The following is a 22,306-nucleotide window of genomic DNA, read 5'->3' on the forward strand; positions in this document are numbered from 1 at the left end:
CAAAAAAAAAAAAAAAAAAAAAAAAAAACGTAACAGTTTGAGATTAAAGAAGCATTGTAGGAATGTATCCATCTTTCTGCTGTAAGATTATTTGTGAGGCATGAATAAAATTTTCATCACTGTTTACAATTAAGAGCTATGAAAAACATTATAACCATATTTTATTACTGTGTTTTGTTAAAGATACTTACAATGACGATTTCATATAAACATATCAACCATTGTCTGTAAAGTGTCTTGTACTGTGGTGGGTAAATAAATAATATCTAAAAACAACAATCATCTTGCCATCACTCCTTGGATATGTGTGTCTCTACTCTTTACTTACGTTTACCAGAGGTAAAAGTAACTACCAATGCAAAGTAATAATGCTAGACTGTCACATCTAAACACAGAGCTTCATAAGTAGCTGGTTACCAAAATTACAGGCTCTTTCTGACATTGTTTGAACTCTAAGGTTGTGTATATGTTTTTATAGTGCTGATAATGAGTGAAATGATATATAAGCAAACTCTTTGACATTTTCCAATTAAGACTTTGAACAAGTGACACTGGCTAATATGTCAATAAGTTCTCTCTAGGACTGGCTATAATTCAACATACTCTGTAAAATAGTTGATTTACAAAAAATATATTCATATCTCTTTGCCATAGATGTTCTCAGTGAAAAACTGTGCAATTTTTTAAAAGAAAGTCTTTATGAAGAAAATTAAATAAAAAAAATAATACTTACCCAGTTGCCATTTTGAAAGATTGATGAAGAATTATATTTAAGATGAACAGTAGAAGATAATAGCCAAAATAAAAATGATACTGAATGATATCACTAGTATAATATTTCAAGGGTGTGTCTATGTCATTGCAACAACTATTGTAAGTTAAGTTATAGCCCAGTGATTTCTTAATGTAGTCATACGTTTCTCAGGGAGATGGCAAACACCCACTAATTCATAGAATTTTGTTCATGTGTATACATAAGTATTTTACATACACAAATGTGAAGTGGGAGTCTATGCTTGCACATATACATTCTTTACAATTAATCAAGTTCACATTTTAAATGATTTGCTCATTCATTTAACATAACACACTTGACAATGTTACTTCATAACAAATATAATTATTTTTATTTCTGGCTAACATATCAGGTACCAATTACAGTGCAACAATCAATAAAATACATTATTAGTATACACTTTTTGTTACTGACCAATCATACATATCACTCAGCCAGATGAGACTACCCAACTGGTTTAATAATGGACCTGCTAAATAACTTCTCTTGATCTTGTTGTCAACAAGATCTAATATTTGTTAGGTCATTTATTGTTACCTTTGAAGAATATTTAATGATTGTTTAGATTCTGTGAGTCATAATGTGTTTGCTTTAGAACAGTATAATTCAGTGGTTCCCAATCTTTTCTCCACCAAGGACCCCTTTTATTATAATTTTTTCCCCCACAGAATCCTTGTTTTTGAAATATTCCGCCTACCCAACAAACTGTTTTTATTAACTAATAATTTTCTCATTCTCCTACTTTTTATTATCAAATAAAAAACATATATATAACTAAGTGTGCAATTAAAAAGAACATCAGTATTAAAAAAACTTACTTGTTTACTGAGATGGTATTACCTACGTGGACCCCAGGTTGGGAACCACTGGTATAATGGAAGGCATGCAGACTGAATGAAAAGCAAATCAAACAAGTCCCAGTAGTGAGTACTGGCAGAATTTCACCCATGGGTGTATGTACATAATTTCATAAAAAGTAACTTATTACCTTCATCCTCAGAGTCACTAATGAAGGTTTCTTGCATAGTCTCAGGTGATACGACCTTGTACTTTTCTTCTGTCATGGCGTTTGTAGTAGTTATAGTAGAATTTTCTGTAACAACCTTCAAAGTCTCCAGAACTGAGATGTAACCAAGACGGTTGGCAATTGACAATGCTGTTTGCCCTTGCTATTAAATCAGAGAGTACTCTTGTTATCACCAAAAAAATATAAAAAATTTCTGTTATCAACAGTGAATTTTTTGCTAATGAATAATACAAACCATGGCCTATAAAAACTGGGCCAAAATCATACTACATGACAGAAAGAAATACATGTACCTCTCACAGGCCATTTGTTTAAAAAAAAATACTTTAACACCAGTGAATAAAACAGTCAAAAGACATAGGACGATTCATCTAGTATGTTTTATTCAACATACTATTACTTACATTAGTCAAGGCATTAGGAGAGGCTTTGTGCTCCAGGAGAAGATTGATTATCAAAGTATGTCCCTGTTGTGCTGCTTGATGAAGTGGTGTGTATCCATGCTGGAAATAAAAATAGCCAACAATTCAAACAATGTAAGTGTGATTGATGAATCCTAATAATTTGGTTTTACACATCAAATGTTGGTTGAGTGGGTTTGACCTATAACATCCCTATTTTCATAATGACACATTTAGTTCATGAAACCTGTTTTAAATAATAAATGCTCTTGTTCCACCTGATTTAATTGCAGTGAATGACCAGTAAAATGCCAACATCATCCAATGACTTTGCAAGTTTTAACATGGCAAAACTGAGAAATATAAAAAAAAAACTAATTTAATATTATGTATAGAAACATAAATATTGCTTTGCATAATAGAAAGAAAGTTAAAGCATATATTGCTAAAAAACTTTAGTGTTTCAAAACATGCAGCTCAAAGAACATTACAACATTTTGCTGCTGTTGGAAGTTTAAAAGTCTAAGAAGAGGAAAGGACAACCAAGAAGATACTCAGATAATTTAAGAAGTACCAACATGGAACAATTAGAAACATTCCCACAAATACATGAAGAAGTACAGATTATGCTGGGAGTTAAAAACCGGTAACAGAACTACTTCAAGTTAGTTGCAGAAAAGTGGTCCACATGGAAAAGTTGCTGCTGAAAAAGCCTATATGTATTTCATGCTTGTAAATGGTCCAGCATTTAAACTTTAGAAAAGACCATAAAAATGATAACAGAAAGGACAATGTACTATGGAATGGAAAACAAAGACAGAACTTTTTTGGAAACTTTATGGGAGATTTTAGCACTGAGGTGTGACCATGAGAAGTTTAAGCAAATTTATGTAGTGAAGCTGTATGATGGTATGGTAGTGAAAGATATTACCAAAATTGCCAGTTTTAAGAATCAGAACTACAACATCCTCGTTCATCATGCAATACCCAAAAAAAAATATTTAACTGGTCTTAGCTTTGAATTTCAGCAAGTAATATGGTGAACCAAAGAGTAAACTAAGCCTCTAAATTGTTTTTCCATCACTGAAATTCACATGTTGGTGTAAAAAAATAAATTAACAATTGAATAAATAACCAGTTAGTTAACTGAATAAAAATGGATAATTGTGACAGTATATCACATGTTATCAAACATAAAGTATTTTAGGTTATTAGTATTGAGAGTTAATAATTATATGTCAAACCATACCCAAAACTTCATAGTTTCAAAGGCATTATACATATAATAAAAATTATCAATGTATTTTGTATTTAATGTTACCATATGGAAAAAAAACTCATCATTTGTCAACATTCAGAACTGAATTTCACAATCCTAATAATCAATATGCTTGGTTATGTTTTTCACAGAAAATTATAGAAAAATAGGAAATTTTTTAACTTCATACAAACAATACTGTATACATACCGATGTAATGGAATTCACATTAGTACCATGTTGCAACAAGAACCTAACCATGTTAACTTGACCAAAGTGACAAGCAACATGTAATGGAGTGTACCCAGCATTTGTTTGGGAATCAACAACAGCATCATTCTTCACTAAAATTGCTGCTACATTTACATGATCCTCTTGAGCGCAGAGATGAATAGGGGTAAGACCATTCTGGAAATAAAAACCAGTAAATTGCAGGATAATGAACATAAACATGTTTAGACACATATACTGTATGTTAAGTAAATAAAGAGTTACACAACTATAATGCAGACACTATCAATTTAGCAAAGTTGGACTCAAAACAAAATATAGCTACAACTTTATATGTATTGATGATCAATTAAAGCAGAAGCTCTCATAGGCGTGAGGGAGCCAAAAATTTTGTCGGTGTTTAAAATTCTGAACATTCATAAACAGCTCTTTCCCTCCAACTGTAGCATGAAACAAAACAAAAACGTGACCTATAAACCAACAATCAAGGCTGTATAGTTCAGATTTCTGTACAAAATATGGGACTGTCCCACCCATGCATAAAAGAAACAAAAAGCATAATTGTTAAAATTTTCATAAAATTACATAGACTTTGTTTCAAATATTATGAAAAACTATCCTCATCCAAACAATAATTTTTTAATTGCTTTACACATAGGCAATACACAATGTAAATATCTGTAAAAGCATTTTCAAACTAAAATTTTTACAAACATATAACTGATTACTTAATTTAAGCATAACTAGAGAAAAATATCCATGAATAATTTCTAGCTAAACAAAGAAACTTACCTTAGCTTTAGCATTCACATCAGCATTGTGTTCAATCAACAGTGTAGTCATGTGTGTATGTCCTTCCTGAGCAGCAAGGTGAAGTGGCATAAAACCAGCCTGAAAATGATGATGCAGAAATTCAGCAAGTCACTCTGAGAAGCATGTCTAAAACTGGTTAAGTAATCAAAGAAGCACTAAAATACTCATAATAAACTGAAAATAAGTTAAAGTATTTGGATATAAGCTACCCAGTTATTTATTCAAAAATGTAATTAAAACACAAACTCCCACGTATTAATAAGAGTTATAACAACCATTTGCTTGATAATATTTGGTGCTTAACAATTTTGTTGTTGTTTTTTTTTGCTAAGAGAGAAATGCTAATTATATAACAAATTATGATTGTTTTGTATATCAAGTTAAAATTACCTTGGATTCTGCAATGGTTTTAGCTCCATATTCCAGTAGACTCGTAGCAATATCCATTTGATTTTTCTTAGCAGCAATATGAAGTGGGGTGTAGCCATTCTTTGCAGCAGCATGAGGAGATGCTCCCTTTTCAAGCAATAGCAGTGCTACATTGGCATGGTCGTAATGTGCTGCCACATGTAATGGTGTTACACCATTCTGAAGAACATAAAATGCAAACCCTTTCACAACCATTTATTTTGTATGCCAAGTATAAATCGAAATCTACTTGGATACAGAAATAACTCTCACAGTGGATTAACATTTATCTCTTTATAGCTAATACTATTCATTTTCACACAATTAAACCAAGATTCCATGTTTTAATACACCTATGTAAAGCAATATAGCTAGAAAAGGAACAGAATAATGCACTTATACAATATATACAGTTAATAGCACTGAATTGTTATAACCTACATTTATATGCTTTATATTTTATTTAACTTATTGTGTGTGAAATATCTGAATTTGTATTTACAAACATTCTTATCTTGAAATATCCACTAATGTAGTAAGATCTTATATGAAGTATTATCTGAACATGATAATCGCCAGATCAGATCATAAAATGTTATGAGAGATACTAGCAAAACTTGCAATAAAACATTATAAGAAATTTATAATGTAATATAAAAATTTTTTACACTTAAAATTCTTTCTCAGTGGACAACAACCATTATTAAAACTGACTATTACAAAACTATTATTTGAAACTGAAACAACTTCACTTGCTACTTACCATATATATATTACAATGTGATATTCTTTTAATGAGAAAATAAATTTTACAGTTAAAAGTTCCACTACAAAAAATAATTACTTACACGAATTAAAAAGAAAATTAAAATATTCAAGTGTATTGGAACTAGTGGAAAACAGCACTTCAAATATTGAAAACCTTCAACTTAACATCTTTACAAGTTGTGAAGCCTAATAAAGGGCAAAATATTATTTTCATGATAATGTTATGGATGTAAAGAAATTACTATTATTTTCCCAGGAAATATTTCTTTTTGAAATATGCATCTTACTATACATGTGAGGTTTAGGTTTAGAATGCTTTTTGATATAAGTTTTTATTCAGTTTTTCTTGGATTAAATCAAAAACAAATCTAAATTCCTAACCCTAATTTTGATTTTTCTGCCCCCCCCCCTCCAAATTGTAATTTTTGTTTGTGAAGTAGATATATTTAAACTCAAGAAATGTTTTTAGCACTTTACTACAATTGGAGGAAGAATATCATCCATTACATAGTTATCAGGGTCACTTGCACCAGCATAACTGTCACTGCAATTATATTCGTCATTAACATGAAAAGCTTTCAGGGTGAGCACTAATTTATCTAGTGTCATCATAATATAAGTGAAATCTTTCTGAAGGGTTAAAGAAATACTGAGGAATTTGCTAGCTTTGTCTCTTTGCTGTATTGATTATAGCTATAATGTATGTGATACGTAACCTCTTTGGCTATGTTATGATCAGTGGTCAGGAATTTAGTTTGAAATATGTGTCATGGCAATGAGAAAATTTGATGTTTCTTAAACTGAAGAAAATAATTTAAAGGTAACTGGAACTTGTAGCTTTGATAAGCTAAAATCACTGTAATAAAATACTACCAGCAATACATACAAATCAGCAACTTGTATTCTGTTATGTAATTTGAAATGCAAATGATTGGTCATTCAGTCTATGTTCATAAATGTATATTTGGTAAAGGTGGCTTTACATCTTTAAAGTTCAAGACATTTCAACACAATATGAAATATGTGATAATCATGAACAGCATGACACTGACACTTCACACTTAAAATAAGTATAAATATGTTTCTGAAATATCCTCGATCATTCCACTGAAAGAGTTATTTCCAGAACATCTTCAAAACAGAAGTTACTTAGAATGTGACATGTCTTCTATAAGCATCCCATTCATGATCAATGGGCTTGAAATTTGACAAGTGTTTAGGCTAATACATTTGGTCAATCTTCTTTTCTTTAACCTATTCCAGCCTGGTAACTCTTGTTGTTGTTTTTATGAGGCCACTTGACAATATCAATTTAAAATTTAATTCTGTTTTATCTTTTTACAGGTTTAGAATTTTGTTTTGATATAAATTTTTGGGCAATTTCTTTGGTTTAAGTAATAAAAGAAATCCAAATGTCTAACCCTAAGTTAGATTTTTTTTGCTTGCTTCCTTTTGCAATTATAGTTATTTTCTAGGAGTAGAAATATTTAAACTCCAAAATATTTTTACTAGTTTAGCAGAATTGGAGGAGGCATATCATCCATTACATTGTAATTAAAGCCAAGCATACAACAGCACAAATAATAGTAAGATCAGATCCCAATGATGTGGAATTAATGGGCCAGAGCATGGCCTATTAGGTAGCATGCCAAATTGTAAATCCGAGGATCCAAGGTTCATACACTGTTGCCATAAATCTGTGTTTCTTGAGTTGTGTTATAAGACTGAGGGTCGATTCCCCGTTTGAATACAATAGCCCAAGAGTTGGTGACAGTGGGTGCTGTTGACTAGTTGCTTCCCTCTAGTTTAACTGTTCAAAATTATGGCTGGCTAGTGCAGATAACCTATTAGGTAGTTTTGTATGAATTTCTGAAAGAATCAACGAAACAATCATTCTGCACAATCTTTGATAGGTTGTTTAGGCAGAGTATTCATAATGAATCTAAGATGAAAGGAGGAAGACTTTCGAAACGTCGTCCTCTACATTTGTAGGTTTCTACAACAGGCAGTTTCTGTCCATTTAAAACCAAGATTCAATCATTCTGCATGGTATAGCATTTGATATTCTCATCAATGTTTATTCCTGCCCACCAACATGCTTCCACCAATTCGGTATGCATTTCATTCCTCTACGAAACTGGGGTTTCACCTGATTCCAGTTTGTTTCTCAATGTGGGTAAGTTTGTTACTCAATGAAGCATGTTACAACTGTAAAGAGAACAATGCTTTATATGTGATTGGGCATCTAGCATACAGGCTGGTTTTGTGAAGTCTGATTTAAACAATCTGTACACCAACACAGTTTCTGGGAGCACATATACATTGACTTTATGAGCACAAACTGACAGATAATAATTGCTTGCTTGCGTTGTGGATAGTGGTCTGACTTGTCCAGGTGTATGAGCAATTACACCATTGATAAATAAGCAGTTGCACATTTATTATAATGAAGCTAACTCACGACAGCCTGAAGAAACTACTCACTTTCTTTCATCTGATGGCTCTTCACACATGTGAAACTTATAAATATTTTCTCTGAAGTCTAGTTATGGTCCATGAGCAATTTGGAGCACTTTGAACTCTGTGATTCAATTCAACTCAAAGTGATAACTGAGACAATATTGTGGGAGATCACTTTATGTAGCTAGGCTGAATGACTAATTATCTGTATTTCAGATGACATGATTGATAATCAGCTATCTGATTTACTTATCAATGATGAGAGGGGATGACTAATGTTATTTCATAAGTGGTTTTGCTTTGTCAGAGCTGAAATATTATCTTTTAACTGTTCTGTGCATTGTGCTTTTGGAAGGAACAAAAAACAAATGTAGATGCTGGTTGAGGAGAGTAATATACATTATTCAACTTGATGGCACTAAGTTAATTGTTAACATAATTAAGACTCAAACTGATTTTCCAAAACCTCTCTCAATACTGAAATATCTGGAAATGTTTAACCCTATTGCCATGGGTATCCTTTAGTGTGCATGACACAAAGTTTTAGTGTCTTACGTTCAAAATTTTATTAAACTACTTTTTGTTCATGCTATACCAATTAGTATAGCATAAAATCTTAGCAAATAATCCATATTTTAATAATATATAAGTTTTAAGTTCTTAATTTTATAAGGCAATATTCAAAAAAATCCTGACTTTCCCTTAGTGTGATACATGTGACACATTTTCTCTAGGCATCTACTCTTCTCTACATCATCCACCACCCCTTCAAAAAGGATGAAATTAAATATAAATTACTCACTATAAAATCTTCATTGCTCAGACAAACCATAATTTTTATAGCTTTAAATTTTCCTTGGTTAAAGAGCTATCAAATAGAAAATCAGACCCCTCCTGTTCTCTTTTATGTTTAATTATATATTACCTATGACCAATAGAAAGCCAAGGTTTTCATCTATCAAATGATGCATTGTATAACATTGTGTTCTGAACAAATAAGCGTCAATTTCACTCAGAGTACAAGCTTTGTTCTCGCGGGAAAGTTAACGACTAGCTTGGATGAATTTGTAACAGCTTTTGTCGCATAATTAGAAAGCCAGAAAAATTTTGAGAGTTAGGAGAAATTGTCTACAACAGAATGAAATTTTCAACAGAAGAAATGCTCAACAAGGATTTGCTAAACAGAGCCAAGCTTACCTTTCCCTGAGCATCGACTGGACTATCTTTTTGGAGTAGAAGTCTTACTACATTAATATTTCCATACTTAGCAGCCAGATGAAGAGGAGTAAAACCTTTCTGCAAGTTGTAAAAAGTGAGAAAAAAATATAATACAAAGTTTGCTTATACATTTATCAACTTTAGGAAAATCATTTACGAAGTAAATCATATTAATCAACTGACAGGATAATATTTCTCTGACTTGCTATCAGATTTTAGGCATTTTTTTATTATCAAATCTAAACTGCTGAAATGAGCAAAGCTTTGTTTTTACGAATACTATGTTTAAAATCTGTGACTCAATTTTGGACCTATAAGTACAAATAAGCACTCTGGTGTACAAAATGTGCAAAGCATGGTTTCTATAATATTTAATGTCTGAGAACTTAAAAAGTAGATTTTTTTTTAACAGAGAAAAGCCTAAATGCAAGAGCAACTATACCTTGGTAACAGCAGTAAGAGATGCTCCATTGTCCAGCAACACAGAAGCAACCTCTTCTTGTCCTTCTTTAGCTGCAACATGAAGAGCAGTGTTCATGTCTTTGGTTGTGGCATCTACTTCTGCACCATTCTGGATCAGCAAACTGACAATGTCCACATTACCTAGCCTAGCAGCAATGTGTAAAGGTGTCTGATGTTCCTGGTAATACCATAAAAACATGACCATTACCACAATTTTGATGCCAAAATCACAAAAATATAGCACCCCCCCTAAAAACAAACAAACAAAAGTTTAAAAAGTAGAGGAGAAAGGCATAAATAAACTAAATAACATTATACACATATTAGTTCTTCATAAACTACAAAGGCATTTTAATTAGTAACACAATAAAAGATTATTTACACTTCATTTATTTAAGACCTTAATACGAGATCAGGAATTAAATGTTACCAGGAAAAACAAACATTTAAGGAATATTGTACAATGTTTTATTAAAAATTGCACAGCATGCAAACACATGAAATTACTCAACAAAGTTTAAGATATACATGATAATGAATATAAAATGCTTACTCTTGCTTTAGCATCCACACTAGCTCCATTTCTTAAAAGGATTCGAATAATGTCTGCTTGATTAGCTCTTGCAGCCAAATGCATTGGAGTTTCTCCCCTAACTGTTTGAATGTTTGGATCAGCTCCATGTTGAATCAAAAAGATGACAATGTTCATATTTCCCATAAAAGCAGATACATGCAGAGGTGTAAGACCAGACTGAGAAAATACATATGTCCAAATAAATAGTTGAAATTTTAATATTAAGAAAACAATTACTCTAAAATTAATGAAAACAAATATGTCATAAAAATGACAAAAAATAAAGTTTTACTGTAAAGTGTCTTCACTTCTTAACCAAACAAATTGTTACTACTTTGAATAAATATTTTTACTTGTTTACAATTATTTACAGTATAATATAACATCATACCAAGTTATTAACTATAATAAATGGTGATTTTTCAACTTCAGGATATGACCTAACAGGTTTTTGAAAACTGTTTCATGGTACAAAACAGATGCCAGTGCAAATAAGTTTCTGAATACTATCAGATTATTCATGGTGAAGGGGAAGATAAAACTACCAATCCAGAATTATGCTTTTTCTTTAAGTAATCTTACTACTTTGTTTACTGCAGCATTCACTTCATATGCTTATTCTTTAACAATTTCATGTCTGTTTACGGTTTTTGACAAGCCTTTTCAGTGCATTTATTTTCACATTCTAGACACTGCCTACTACTGAAAGTAAGCATTTTTAAAATTGTTTTTGAAAAAATATTTCATTATCACTCAGTTGTAAACACACCTCTGTTGTAGCTTCAATGGAGCCTCCGTACTTCAAAAGTAGTTCAACAACCTTAATTCTGTTCTTCTTACAAGCAATGTGAAGTGGAGTGAAACCATTCAAGGCTCTAGCATTAGGGTCAGCTTTACGGTCAAGAAGAAGTTTGGCTACTCTGACATGGCCACAGTGAGCTGCTACATGTAAAGCTGTGAGAAAATCCTAAAAAAAAAATAGTTGCCCTCAAAAATTTGATTTTCATTTTTTATCTCTGAAGCAGAAATAAAATGTTTAATTTGTGTAATATTATGATCCATAATAATTTGGAGACTAAGTCATGCAACATACATTTTTAGCAAACACCATGCATCACAAATAAATAATAATAAAAAAAAAACACGCCTGTCTTAAACTGAAGATCAGCTGTACCTAAAGTGTTTGCCAGGAATGCAGAGGTTCTTGTTAGAGATGAAAAAGAAAAAAAGCTAGAAAAACACCTATATCCCCACAACAAAATTTATTACTCTCTATGAGTGTTCAAATGCCAGATGTCAAAATGTTTAATATGATAATTTAAAACGTTGTGACATGAGGTAATAACTAAAATGATATATAGATGGCATTGTTATACTGTATATGAAGCTCAAAAGAAGTATGAATTAAGTAGTAATTTTTGTTATATTGAAGTAAGTAATTATTATTATATGAATTTTTAAAATTAAAGTTCAGATAAAAGTCTTCTTTGGATTAATAACTGTATCCCAAATTAAAATACTAAGAAGTGGCATAATTCACACTTTTACTGAAGATAAGCAAGCCCAATTAAAGGCTGCATTTCATAGTATAATTGTGAAGTTCAGGTGTAATGTTTCCAAATACAGAAAATGTCCACTCAATACAAAAAGTTCAAAAAACTGAAGAAAAGGTATTGCTATTTAAAAACTTAGCATTCTGTCACAAATAATAAGTTAATCATAACTTTCTTGAGAGTTAAAGTAGCATTTAAAACACCAATACAGCTTTTAATAAGTTTGGTTAATTATGCCCAGTTATGCTTATCCAATTTAAATCTGATATGTACATCAAATTTTAAATTTCATAATTAAATGTAATTTGTTATAGGTTATTATAACAACATTCTTCTTACACTGTTTTTACTGTTCAGGTCTTAACGGACCTGTTGATAGTAGTTTTTCACTTTTGATCTAGATACAACTTACAGTGGTAATACCTTCAGAATATCCTAACTATTATGAAAGACATGCAAGTTTAAAACCTTTTGACATATCACATACACCATGTAAGTAAAATGATATGATTTTTTTTAAAGAATAGCTGTATGTTTTATTTTATTTCCTTCTTACAAATATGAATTTTAATATAACAGTAATTATGAAGGATAATGATAAAAATGTAATATCTTAATTCAATTTAAAGTTGAATTTTATCAAACAATAACAAACTCTGAATTACTGAAATCATACTTTTAGTTTTACTTGTTTCATAGTTATGTTTAATAACGAACTAATGTAGTTGAAAACTTTTAAACATTGACATTACAAAATTAAAAGATAACCAAATTAATAAAGAAAATAAATAAAGTATAAGAAGCGTGGATTTGTTCCAAATAACAAATTCCATTTTCCATGATTCCCACCTTGAGAAAAATAAGAACTTAGAGTTGGCAGAAAAAAGGATACTGCACTAATCTGTTACCTTACACTATAAAAAAAAATGTCACTATATAATTATAGTAATGATAGTGAGTCAAACAGGAATGATAGTTAAAGATAGTTGCTAGGCCACCTGTAATATATGAAATAAGACAGTTATGTTTTCCATTGGCAGTTGGATGATCTCTTGAGGTCATGATCTCTCTTATGTTTCATTGAGATAGCACTAGTCTCGTTGGATAAATCTGAAATTAAATAGTTAACTAGATAATATTCAGCCTGGAACATGATTTTGTCTGAGTTAGTTGATTTACAACATCATGTAATGACTTCAAACCTAACTCTCCGGTAAAGACGACAGTGCATTGTGGCAAATAAATACATTTTTAACTGTATTTATTTGAATAAAAACTGTTTATTGTAATTGAACATTTGTGTTCAGTCTCTGTTTAATTTCCAAAACTCAGTTAGTCAGAGAAAATATAATTATGGTGCCACAAATATCTTGAAGAATCTCCTGTTATTCAGCAGATCTATCTTTTCATTTTTAGGAGAAATAGTGCTATTTTAAAGTACTACGTTAATAACACTTACTGCCAACTGAGGGCTTAAAAATCTAATATAAAGAAAGGACATACAAGAATAATATTAGACAGTGGGAAGATGTTAACAAAGGTTGGTTCAAAAAATCCAAAGATATATATTAAGAATTAAAATGTGTGTGTGTGTGTGTGTCATATCAGAATGTAAAGTACATAAAGAATATGCAGCCAAAAAGCCTAATACTTCACATGTGAATATGGCCAAGCAATTTAACTTTGAAAAGGACAACAAAATTTAGAAGAACAATAAAACAATGTATTATGAGGTGACAAAATAAAGATTCAGTTTCTTGAAAATTCTAAGGTAATTTTATATGGAGACACGACATTAAGAAGTATAATTAAAACACTGAAAAGTGTTGGTGGACTTCTAATGATGTGGGAATGTTATTCTGCTGCAAAAGTGGGAGATATTGTGAAACTTCAAATTATTATGAAGTTAGTGAAGTATCAACACATTATGGTATATAACTAAATATTCAGCAAGTGATGTTTAATTAGCTATAAGGTTAAGCTGGATAATGATGAAAAACATACTGATTATGATACCAGATGAAAAGTAACGTTGCAAAAAAATAAAATAAGCAACCAAATCTGTGGCAACTTTGGGAGATTGTGTAACGAAAAAGAAGATAAATAATATCAAATAGCTAACAGCATAAATGTCTGACCAAGGTCATCATGTGGTTTATTATACTAGATGAGGACCTACAGAAAATTGTTTATTTAATTCCTTTATGTTCCAAAAGACAGTTTTTATGCCTAATATTGTAATATTGATAATAAACTTAGCAAGAACTTTCAATAGTCAATAAACCCAAAATTCTGAATTAAGATATAAGACACATCCAGTAAATTACATCTTTTGGTTAAGTTGTGCTTTATGTTGTTGTTTTTTAAGGTCAATAAACAGCACTTTTATTCCTTTACACTGGTCATGCAAAACGTGTGTGAAAAAGAAAATCAGTATTATTTGCATAATAAACTTGTATGAATCCAATATAGATAAACATATTAAATTTATACATCCTTTTTTCATAAATAAGTAATAATAATAACAGCACAAAACAACAGATGAAATAGCTTCTACTTACAACTGTGACATCATCAACTGGAGCTTTGTGAAACAGTAATATTCTAGCACTGTCAACATGGTCTCCCTGAGATGCCATGTGAAGAGGAGCAAGTCCATTCTAAAAAAAGTTATTCTATTAGAGAACTGAAGATTAAATTTTAACTCATTCAATTAATAGTGAAAGAGCAAAGTTTCTAAAAAAGGCTAATTGAGAAAAGTTAGGAGTTTAGCTTAAGACAATTCTGAAAGAATGAAAAAATCTCTTCACAGTAGCATTTTCATTCTTATCAGAAATCTTAATGTGTAAGAAAAAAAAAGAAAGACATCTTTCACTTCATATGTTGAATGCTTATGTTATTTTTACATAGAACATTTAATAACCTGAAAATATATTCATACATTAATATTCTTATCAAATTGGTTCTCTTAACATTAGGAGCTCAAAATTCACAATTTGTCTGTTAAGTTACACTGCATCTCAGACTTCAATTATTAACACTAGCTTCACAGATTTTACAAACCTTTGTTTTAGCTGTAATTGGAGCACCTTTTTCAAGCAATAAATCTACTACATGATCATGGCCACTCCGGGCAGCACAATGCAGGGGTGTTAGTCCATCCTGAGAACATAAAATTTACTTTAAAATCTGGATAAAAATCTAATTATACATAAACTCATAAGGAAGCTAAACAGCACCCTGGGTACATGTAAGAGTGACATTGAATCCCTTAGGATGGGTGTTGGGTGCTGCTGATTGTCTGTCTTCTCTCTGATCAGTAGTTCAAAATTAGGGAAAAACAGCAGATAGCCTTAGAAGCTTTAGCATAAAAACAATACAACAAGTCGTTTCTTTTCAATTATTTTAACAACTGAAATATTAAACCTCAATCCCATAAGAGAGGTCACATAGCACATCTCAATTGTGTTTAACAAAAGATCTAATAATTAGATTAAAACATTGCTAGAGTGATAAAATGGCCCCATCTGCTAACAATACACATAGAGCTAGACATTTAGTGAAATTTGCTAACTGATTAATTAATGGTCCCACTGATTAGCTAATGCATAACAGTAATAATCAACTGTTAACCATTTTTTACTGTCATTTGTACACCAATTTCCTGTAACAAATTAACAGTATATGGTGCTACAAGTTTTCTTCCTCCTTCTCAGTACTTCACCACCACCATCGCCACCAACAACAAAATGGAAGTTGATGGTAGGTGCTCCAGACAGTTGCCTTCCCTCTGGTTAACAGTTAATTGGTGACAGTGACAGACAGCCTTAGTAGCTTTGCATAACAAAGACAGGGCAATCAAGTTTGGTGGTAATATGTTGATTGGGTAGGTGGAACAATCAAAAATAGTACTAATTGGAAACCCTAAATTCAAATAGTTGATTATTTTGGGGACAACTGATATAAACAGAATTTCAATTAATCGATTGTTGGAATAACCAAAAACAGTCATAATTGGAAACACTAATTTTGATTAGTTGATTTAATAATAACTTTGATTAACAGATTAGTTTACTGCTCATAGTAAATCAATTGTATCGATTAAATCACCCAGCTCTATGTAACATATAGTAACGGGGCATCATTACTTCAAGATTTTCACTCCAAACTTTGTCTAATTCTCATGCTTTCTGTATTAATAAAATAGATAAAATACTGAAATATGTGTAAAGGAATATATACTGTATAGATTAAACATAAAAAACAGTTCATGTTTTTTATCATTGATAAACTTCAAAATTAATTTAAATATGTTTATGTATAAAAAATAATAGTGAAAAACCACGTTTCACAATGAATAAATAAAAATAAGTTGCTTAACTAAGAATATGAGGAAATACTAAACTTACTCGTGTAGGTGAATCAATTTTGGCTCCTTTTTCTACTAGCAGTGACACCATATTTGCCTTTCCCCATTTTGATGCTACATGAAGGGGAGTTATTTGGTGCTGAAAAAAATATTTTTGTAAAAAGATATTATTAAAAGGTAGGTATACATTTACAAACTCAAAACTGTATTAAAAACTGATTAGTTAATGCATAATAATTATATACGACTCAGCCTATTTTTAATCTTGCTACCATTATATCACATTCCAGTGATGGTACATTTGTTGTACATCCCTTAAGACTAAAATTAAACAATTCTAATTAGTTTATAATATTTTGTAAATTACACAAACAAAAACCTATATATATAACCATATAAGAATTTCCAGTAGGTATTCAGTGTAACAACACTCATATTTTCAAGAAAGACTGCAAAATAAAAGTGTTGATTTGGTTTACAAGTTATATTTAAATCCAATATTACAGTAACAGGTGAAATATTTTTATTTTTGAAGGTCCTCCTTTAGCCTTAATAATGTGATGACAAATTAGATGTTTATAATGTTAAAATACAAAGTCTATACTTTCTTATGAATTAGATACTCAAATTACCGATACTGACAAGCTAGGATATAAGATGAGAACCTCCTATCTTTTATATTTTCTGAGATATTAATATATTTATTGAATCAACTAGGCCCCACTCACTGCTTCCATTTTTGAAAATACTTGCTTACGTACACCTACTTCGCCAAATGACATGAGTATAAACAATCAAAAGCTCAGAATGTCCCCCCTAGTGGTTTTCTCAGTCTCTCTGAAGTATTTGTGTGAGAAACTCTTTCTTTTCATGCTAGATTCCAAGTGGTAAGGTGAGACATTAGTGAGCTCAAAAATCATATTTTTTTAGACCCAAATATAGCTTGATAAATCATAGTGGAATTCTGTGGTGTTGATATAGTAATTTATGATTTTTTGTTATTTCAAAATGCATATATATAAAAAAACCACAAAAAAATTATTTTGTTTTACATCCTCCACGTGTGAAACTTGATAAGGCTTAGCAATTTACAGCTAGCAGCAAAGGAGTACAAAGTTTGTAACAAGAAGAGATACTTGTTTTCTATACTTCTTTATTTACTGTTCTATGTTTTAAGAAAAGTAACTGAAACTTGAGAACTTATTTTTGAATAGTAAAAATGTATATACATATATAATGTATTATAACCGAAATATTAACATATTTTACAAAATACTGTTTCACTAGAACACAGCCAAGCCAGGTCACTTTGTAAAGGCCAGTTTTATATTCTTGGATACAATAACAATAGTGCACATGTGCCGCGTCATTGCAACTTCTGTAATGTTAGTCAGGCATGGCTGAAAGGTTGATAAAATAAAAAATAATAAATATATATATAGATGTATAATGTTATGAGATTTGAGTCATTTAGACTAAACATTTGTGTTTTTGTGTTATAATTTGTAGTCATTCTAGAATGAAAAAAAAAGCATAATTTATAACTATTTTCTAATTCTTTTATGGTGGGTTACAAGGTCAGTCAAATTGAGCAAACCCTTACAGAGATACAATAGTGAAAATAACAGGTAAAATATAGTTTTTCTAAAAAAAAATGTTTGATAATTATCTGGAGGTTATAAAAATTTTGCATGTGAAATTTGAAAGTTTTCTGATGCATAAAAGTATTTTTAATCCTAAAATCCAAATTACTTTGAATGTTGGATAGTCAATATTCAAAAAGAAAAAATGCATGTGAAAAACATTATTTAAAAAATCTTAAAACCTGATAAAAAAATCTGATATTTTCATAAGAAAGCCTTGTAATGTTTACTGATAATCTGCAAAATTTTGTGAGGATATGCTTACTGTATTAAAAGTTATAGCACGAAAACTATAACAAACATAAAATGGTTACGAGGTCGGTCCCTGAGACTGAGCCCATAGCAAGAGAGTTAATGATCATAAATAAAATTTTCAAGTCTTAATATATGATAGTTACCTTGGCAGTGTAGTTAATATCTGCACCTTTTTCAAGTAGAAGAGAGCCAATACTTTCATTGCCATAATGAGCTGCAATGTGGAGAGGTGTAAAGCCACTCTGAAATTATATAAAATATATAAGTGAATTAAAATTTAGTAGCTATACTACTTGAGAAACTAAGAGAGAGATAAATATATAAATACAATTGAAAACAACAAACTTATTTAATTTACAGAAAAAAATGCATTTTGTTTGAAGCTGATCAACAGTCTAAACACACTTGACATGCTCCAAATTTTTTTTTCCAATTCATCTTCAGGACTCGTGAACTTTTTCATGTAAACTAAAAGAGGTTGTTGTTTTCAACAGTACTTATTTAGTTAAGAATTAAAAGAAGTGTCCAATAAAAATTTTATTTTAAAGTGAGAGGAGTAACATATCTTTACAAAGGATGCAATAGGTCTGAGTTAATGAGAAAAAACATTTTTGAACATATATAAAACTTGACTAAAACTAACAAGAGCTTTCAACCATTTGCTGTATCTTTATTATTAGAAAATTATAGTATATACCACTACATAGCACTGAGTATGTTATATTAAAATGATTTTGAACCTGCAAATCAGCAAGTCACATATTGTTTGATATCATAACCAATATAACGCAGTGGTGAGGCAGATTATATCAGAACTACATTTTGACATTGTTTGCTATTTTTAGGTAGTGTAATAAAGATACAACAAACAAAGATATGTGATAGCCCTTTCAAACACAAAATATTCATATACATAAATCATAAAGATGTGTTCAGAAAAAGGATTTAGAGTTTCAAGACTTTTTGTGCTTAATGGCATTGGAAAACAAAAATATAGATCAACTATGTGCACCAAAACTATCTAGAAAAAGGCCTATAACAAGCCTTACACCAGCCATAATTGGTGAGCATCCATGAATACCAAGGTCAGTAGCAAAAGCCATTCATGTGCCCTAGACAACAGTACACAACATGACCATGAAGGATCTCCACTTTGAAAGTGAGAAATGTACACAAGTTAGTTCCACAACATATCCAATCAATTGTCACATACCTCAAGCATCTGGAGAATAAATGGGTATTCATGATATTCTTTATAAAGATATTTCGGTCACATTGTCAGATGCAGCACCTATGGGTTTCCGTGTGATCACACTATTGAAACAATGCTGGAAAACCATCATTCTGATACAATAAATGGCTTATGTAAAGCAGCAGAGAGGGAGAGTTTATTAAACTTCAGAGCCTAACGACAGGGCCTTTTAAAATTGAAATTACACTTAGGGTTACTGTTGATATGCAAGGCCATCAGACAGAGTATGACTGGACATGGTAACATGGACTACAATAACATAGTGAGATTCCAAAATAGTTTTAATATAATGTACTCAACCTCTATTAATAAATTTTAGAGATCCCAGAAAATGCAGGTACAAACAAATCATATTTTTTATATTCTATACACATAATGAAACTTAAAGGTCAATATATGTATGACATGCCCTGTTATTACTAATGGTCTGCTAACTTCACGCTTCATGGAACAAATTTGCAATTTCATTAAAACCTACTAACCTGCTACCAAACTGTAAGGAGACAAGTATAAGACTCAACCAATGTGGGATTTTATGTTCAACCAGTAACATCTGAAAATTTCACTTACGTATGGTCTCCATGGAAGTCACATCTGCATGTAAACTGTCGTACTCCTCCAGTAAGAAGCAGCTACAGTTTATACAGTATCTTCCTATAAGATGTTGAACTTTCTGTCACTACTCAGGAAATTAAACAAGCCCTATAAGACAATCTATCACCATAATATCCATGATGTTAGAAAAACATGTAGGTTCAAGAAATCTTGATAGAAATGAATAAAAGCCCTATAACCCGAGCGCTTTTCGAAAGGTGGACCTTTCTTCTTCAGGAGCAAACTGGGAATGGTGGTGTAATCGATTGAGTGATATATATATATAAAGGGAGTTTAGTGACATCATGAAAGTAATCCGGTTTTCCAGGAAATGTTTATTCTATTTCTCTATGTACTGTTATAAGCATCTCATTTCTGGTACAATGTAGCCAATGGCGAGAGTGCATGGGCAAAGGTGTTAGGGATATTTTACTTTAGAAATGGCTAAATACATGTATATTTAAAACTATATTTAAGTGTTTAAGATATCTGGATATCTTAAAGCTTGTTTGATTGTGCTTGTCAGAAAACAAGTTAGTAGTTTTTATGAACTTGCAGATTTGACAACTGGCTTTTTTGCATGGACAACAACCATTTTTGAGTGGGATGTAATTCACTTTTGTGTGAACAAGGATATATTTTAGAGTTCTGCTTTTTTAAAAGGAGACAATGGGAACTTCTGGAAATATGTGTTTAAGATGATCATTGAGCTGTAAGAGATGAAAATGTTTTTTCAGAATTTGTGAAACATTTCCGAGTTTAAACTGATAGGTAATAATAAGAGGAATTCTATTTGAAAGTTTAGTATTGTTCTAACTTACGATGTTTTTCCACAGAGTGTTGTTAGCCTTTTCAATTTGTCTGTCGATTTTGGTATCTTTATATCCTCTTTCTAACATGTTTTGTTTTAGATCCTTGGTGTGTGTTTTCTGTTTCATCTGAGCATATTTTCTTTATTCTAAGAGCTTGACTGTACATAATGTTTTGTTTAGTGTGAGCTTGGTGACAGCTTTTATAGTGAAAGTATTGTGGTCTGTCTGTAGATTTTTGTATAAGTCAGTGTGTAAAATTCCATCTTTTAGAAAACAGTGATGTGAAGAAAGTTAATTTGGGTAGGCATGTAATTACAGGTAAACTTGATTGTTTTGTGAGATAAATTCTTTAAGTGATTTATGACCAGGTGTCCAAATGAAAAATATGTCATCTATGTAATGTTTCCATGTATGAGGTTTTACAGGGCTTAGTTGAAAAAGCTGGTTTTCATGATCCATGAAAATGTTGGCATAATTGGTAGCCATTTTGGTACCCATTGCAGTACTGTTAACCTGAATGTAATGCTCATTATTGAATTTGAGGTTGTTCAGAGTTAAAACCAGGCTGGTAAGATCAGTTACTGTTTGAGATTTTGATTGGTTTAATGTGTACTTTAGAGTTTGTAGTCCTTTATCATGTGGAATATTAGTGTAAAGGGAAGAAACGTGCATCGTGCAAAGAAGACTGTTAGGTGGTAACTGTCTGTTAGTATTAATATCTTCTATGATGTTAAAAAAGTGAGTAGCATCCTTTATGTAAGAGGGAAGGGTACAGGGAATACATTTTATGTGTTGGTCAACAAAATCAGAGAAATATTCGAAATTATGGGTCGGCCAGAATTGCTTCATTTGTGTATTTTGGATAAGAGATAAATTCTATCAGGAAAAGCTTGTCTGGGTATCAAACTGAAAGGTCTCTTTGTTAATTTTATTGTTTCGGAGGAGTTCTATGGTTATAATAAACAGTTGTAGGATCATGTGAGACTGTTTTGTAGAAATTAGTGTCCTCTAGTTGCCGGTTAGCTTCCATGATATAGTCATCTTTGTTAAGAATAACAATAACCTCACCCTTGTCTGCTGGCTTTATTATGATATTGTTGTTCGATTAAGATTGTTTAGAGCAGTACTTTCATTTTGGTTAATATTATTAGGATATTGCTTGGAAGATTTTAAGGTCGGTATTATGTTATTATGTCATTTTCTACTGCTTTAAATACAACTCTCTAAAGCACAATCCAAGAAACTTTAAAATATCCAAAGAAATCACTTGTGAAACAAAAAACACCATTTACCTTATACAGTGTAACAAATGCATTCGCCAATATGTAGGACAAACACAACAACTCTTAGAGAACGTTTCAACAACCATAAATCTTCTATTAACACTGAAAAAGATCTCTCTGTTTCTCAAC

General features: G+C 31.0%; 1 protein-coding gene across 1 annotated transcript in view; it reads right to left on the minus strand.

Annotated features, from left to right (window-relative positions):
* LOC106458236 (ankyrin-3-like) overlaps positions 1-22,306 on the minus strand; it is a 217,974-nt gene that overhangs the window by 81,515 nt on the left and 114,153 nt on the right. The window contains 13 exon segments of the mRNA XM_013917714.2: positions 1,785-1,965; positions 2,228-2,326; positions 3,693-3,890; positions 4,506-4,604; positions 4,917-5,114; positions 9,360-9,458; positions 9,823-10,020; positions 10,396-10,593; positions 11,186-11,383; positions 14,531-14,629; positions 15,033-15,131; positions 16,379-16,477; positions 18,380-18,478. Of these exon segments, the coding sequence (XP_013773168.2) occupies positions 1,785-1,965; positions 2,228-2,326; positions 3,693-3,890; positions 4,506-4,604; positions 4,917-5,114; positions 9,360-9,458; positions 9,823-10,020; positions 10,396-10,593; positions 11,186-11,383; positions 14,531-14,629; positions 15,033-15,131; positions 16,379-16,477; positions 18,380-18,478 (1,864 nt within the window).

The sequence above is a fragment of the Limulus polyphemus genome, unplaced genomic scaffold, assembly GCF_000517525.1.
Source record: "Limulus polyphemus unplaced genomic scaffold, Limulus_polyphemus-2.1.2 Scaffold433, whole genome shotgun sequence".
NCBI lineage: Eukaryota > Metazoa > Arthropoda > Merostomata > Xiphosura > Limulidae > Limulus > Limulus polyphemus.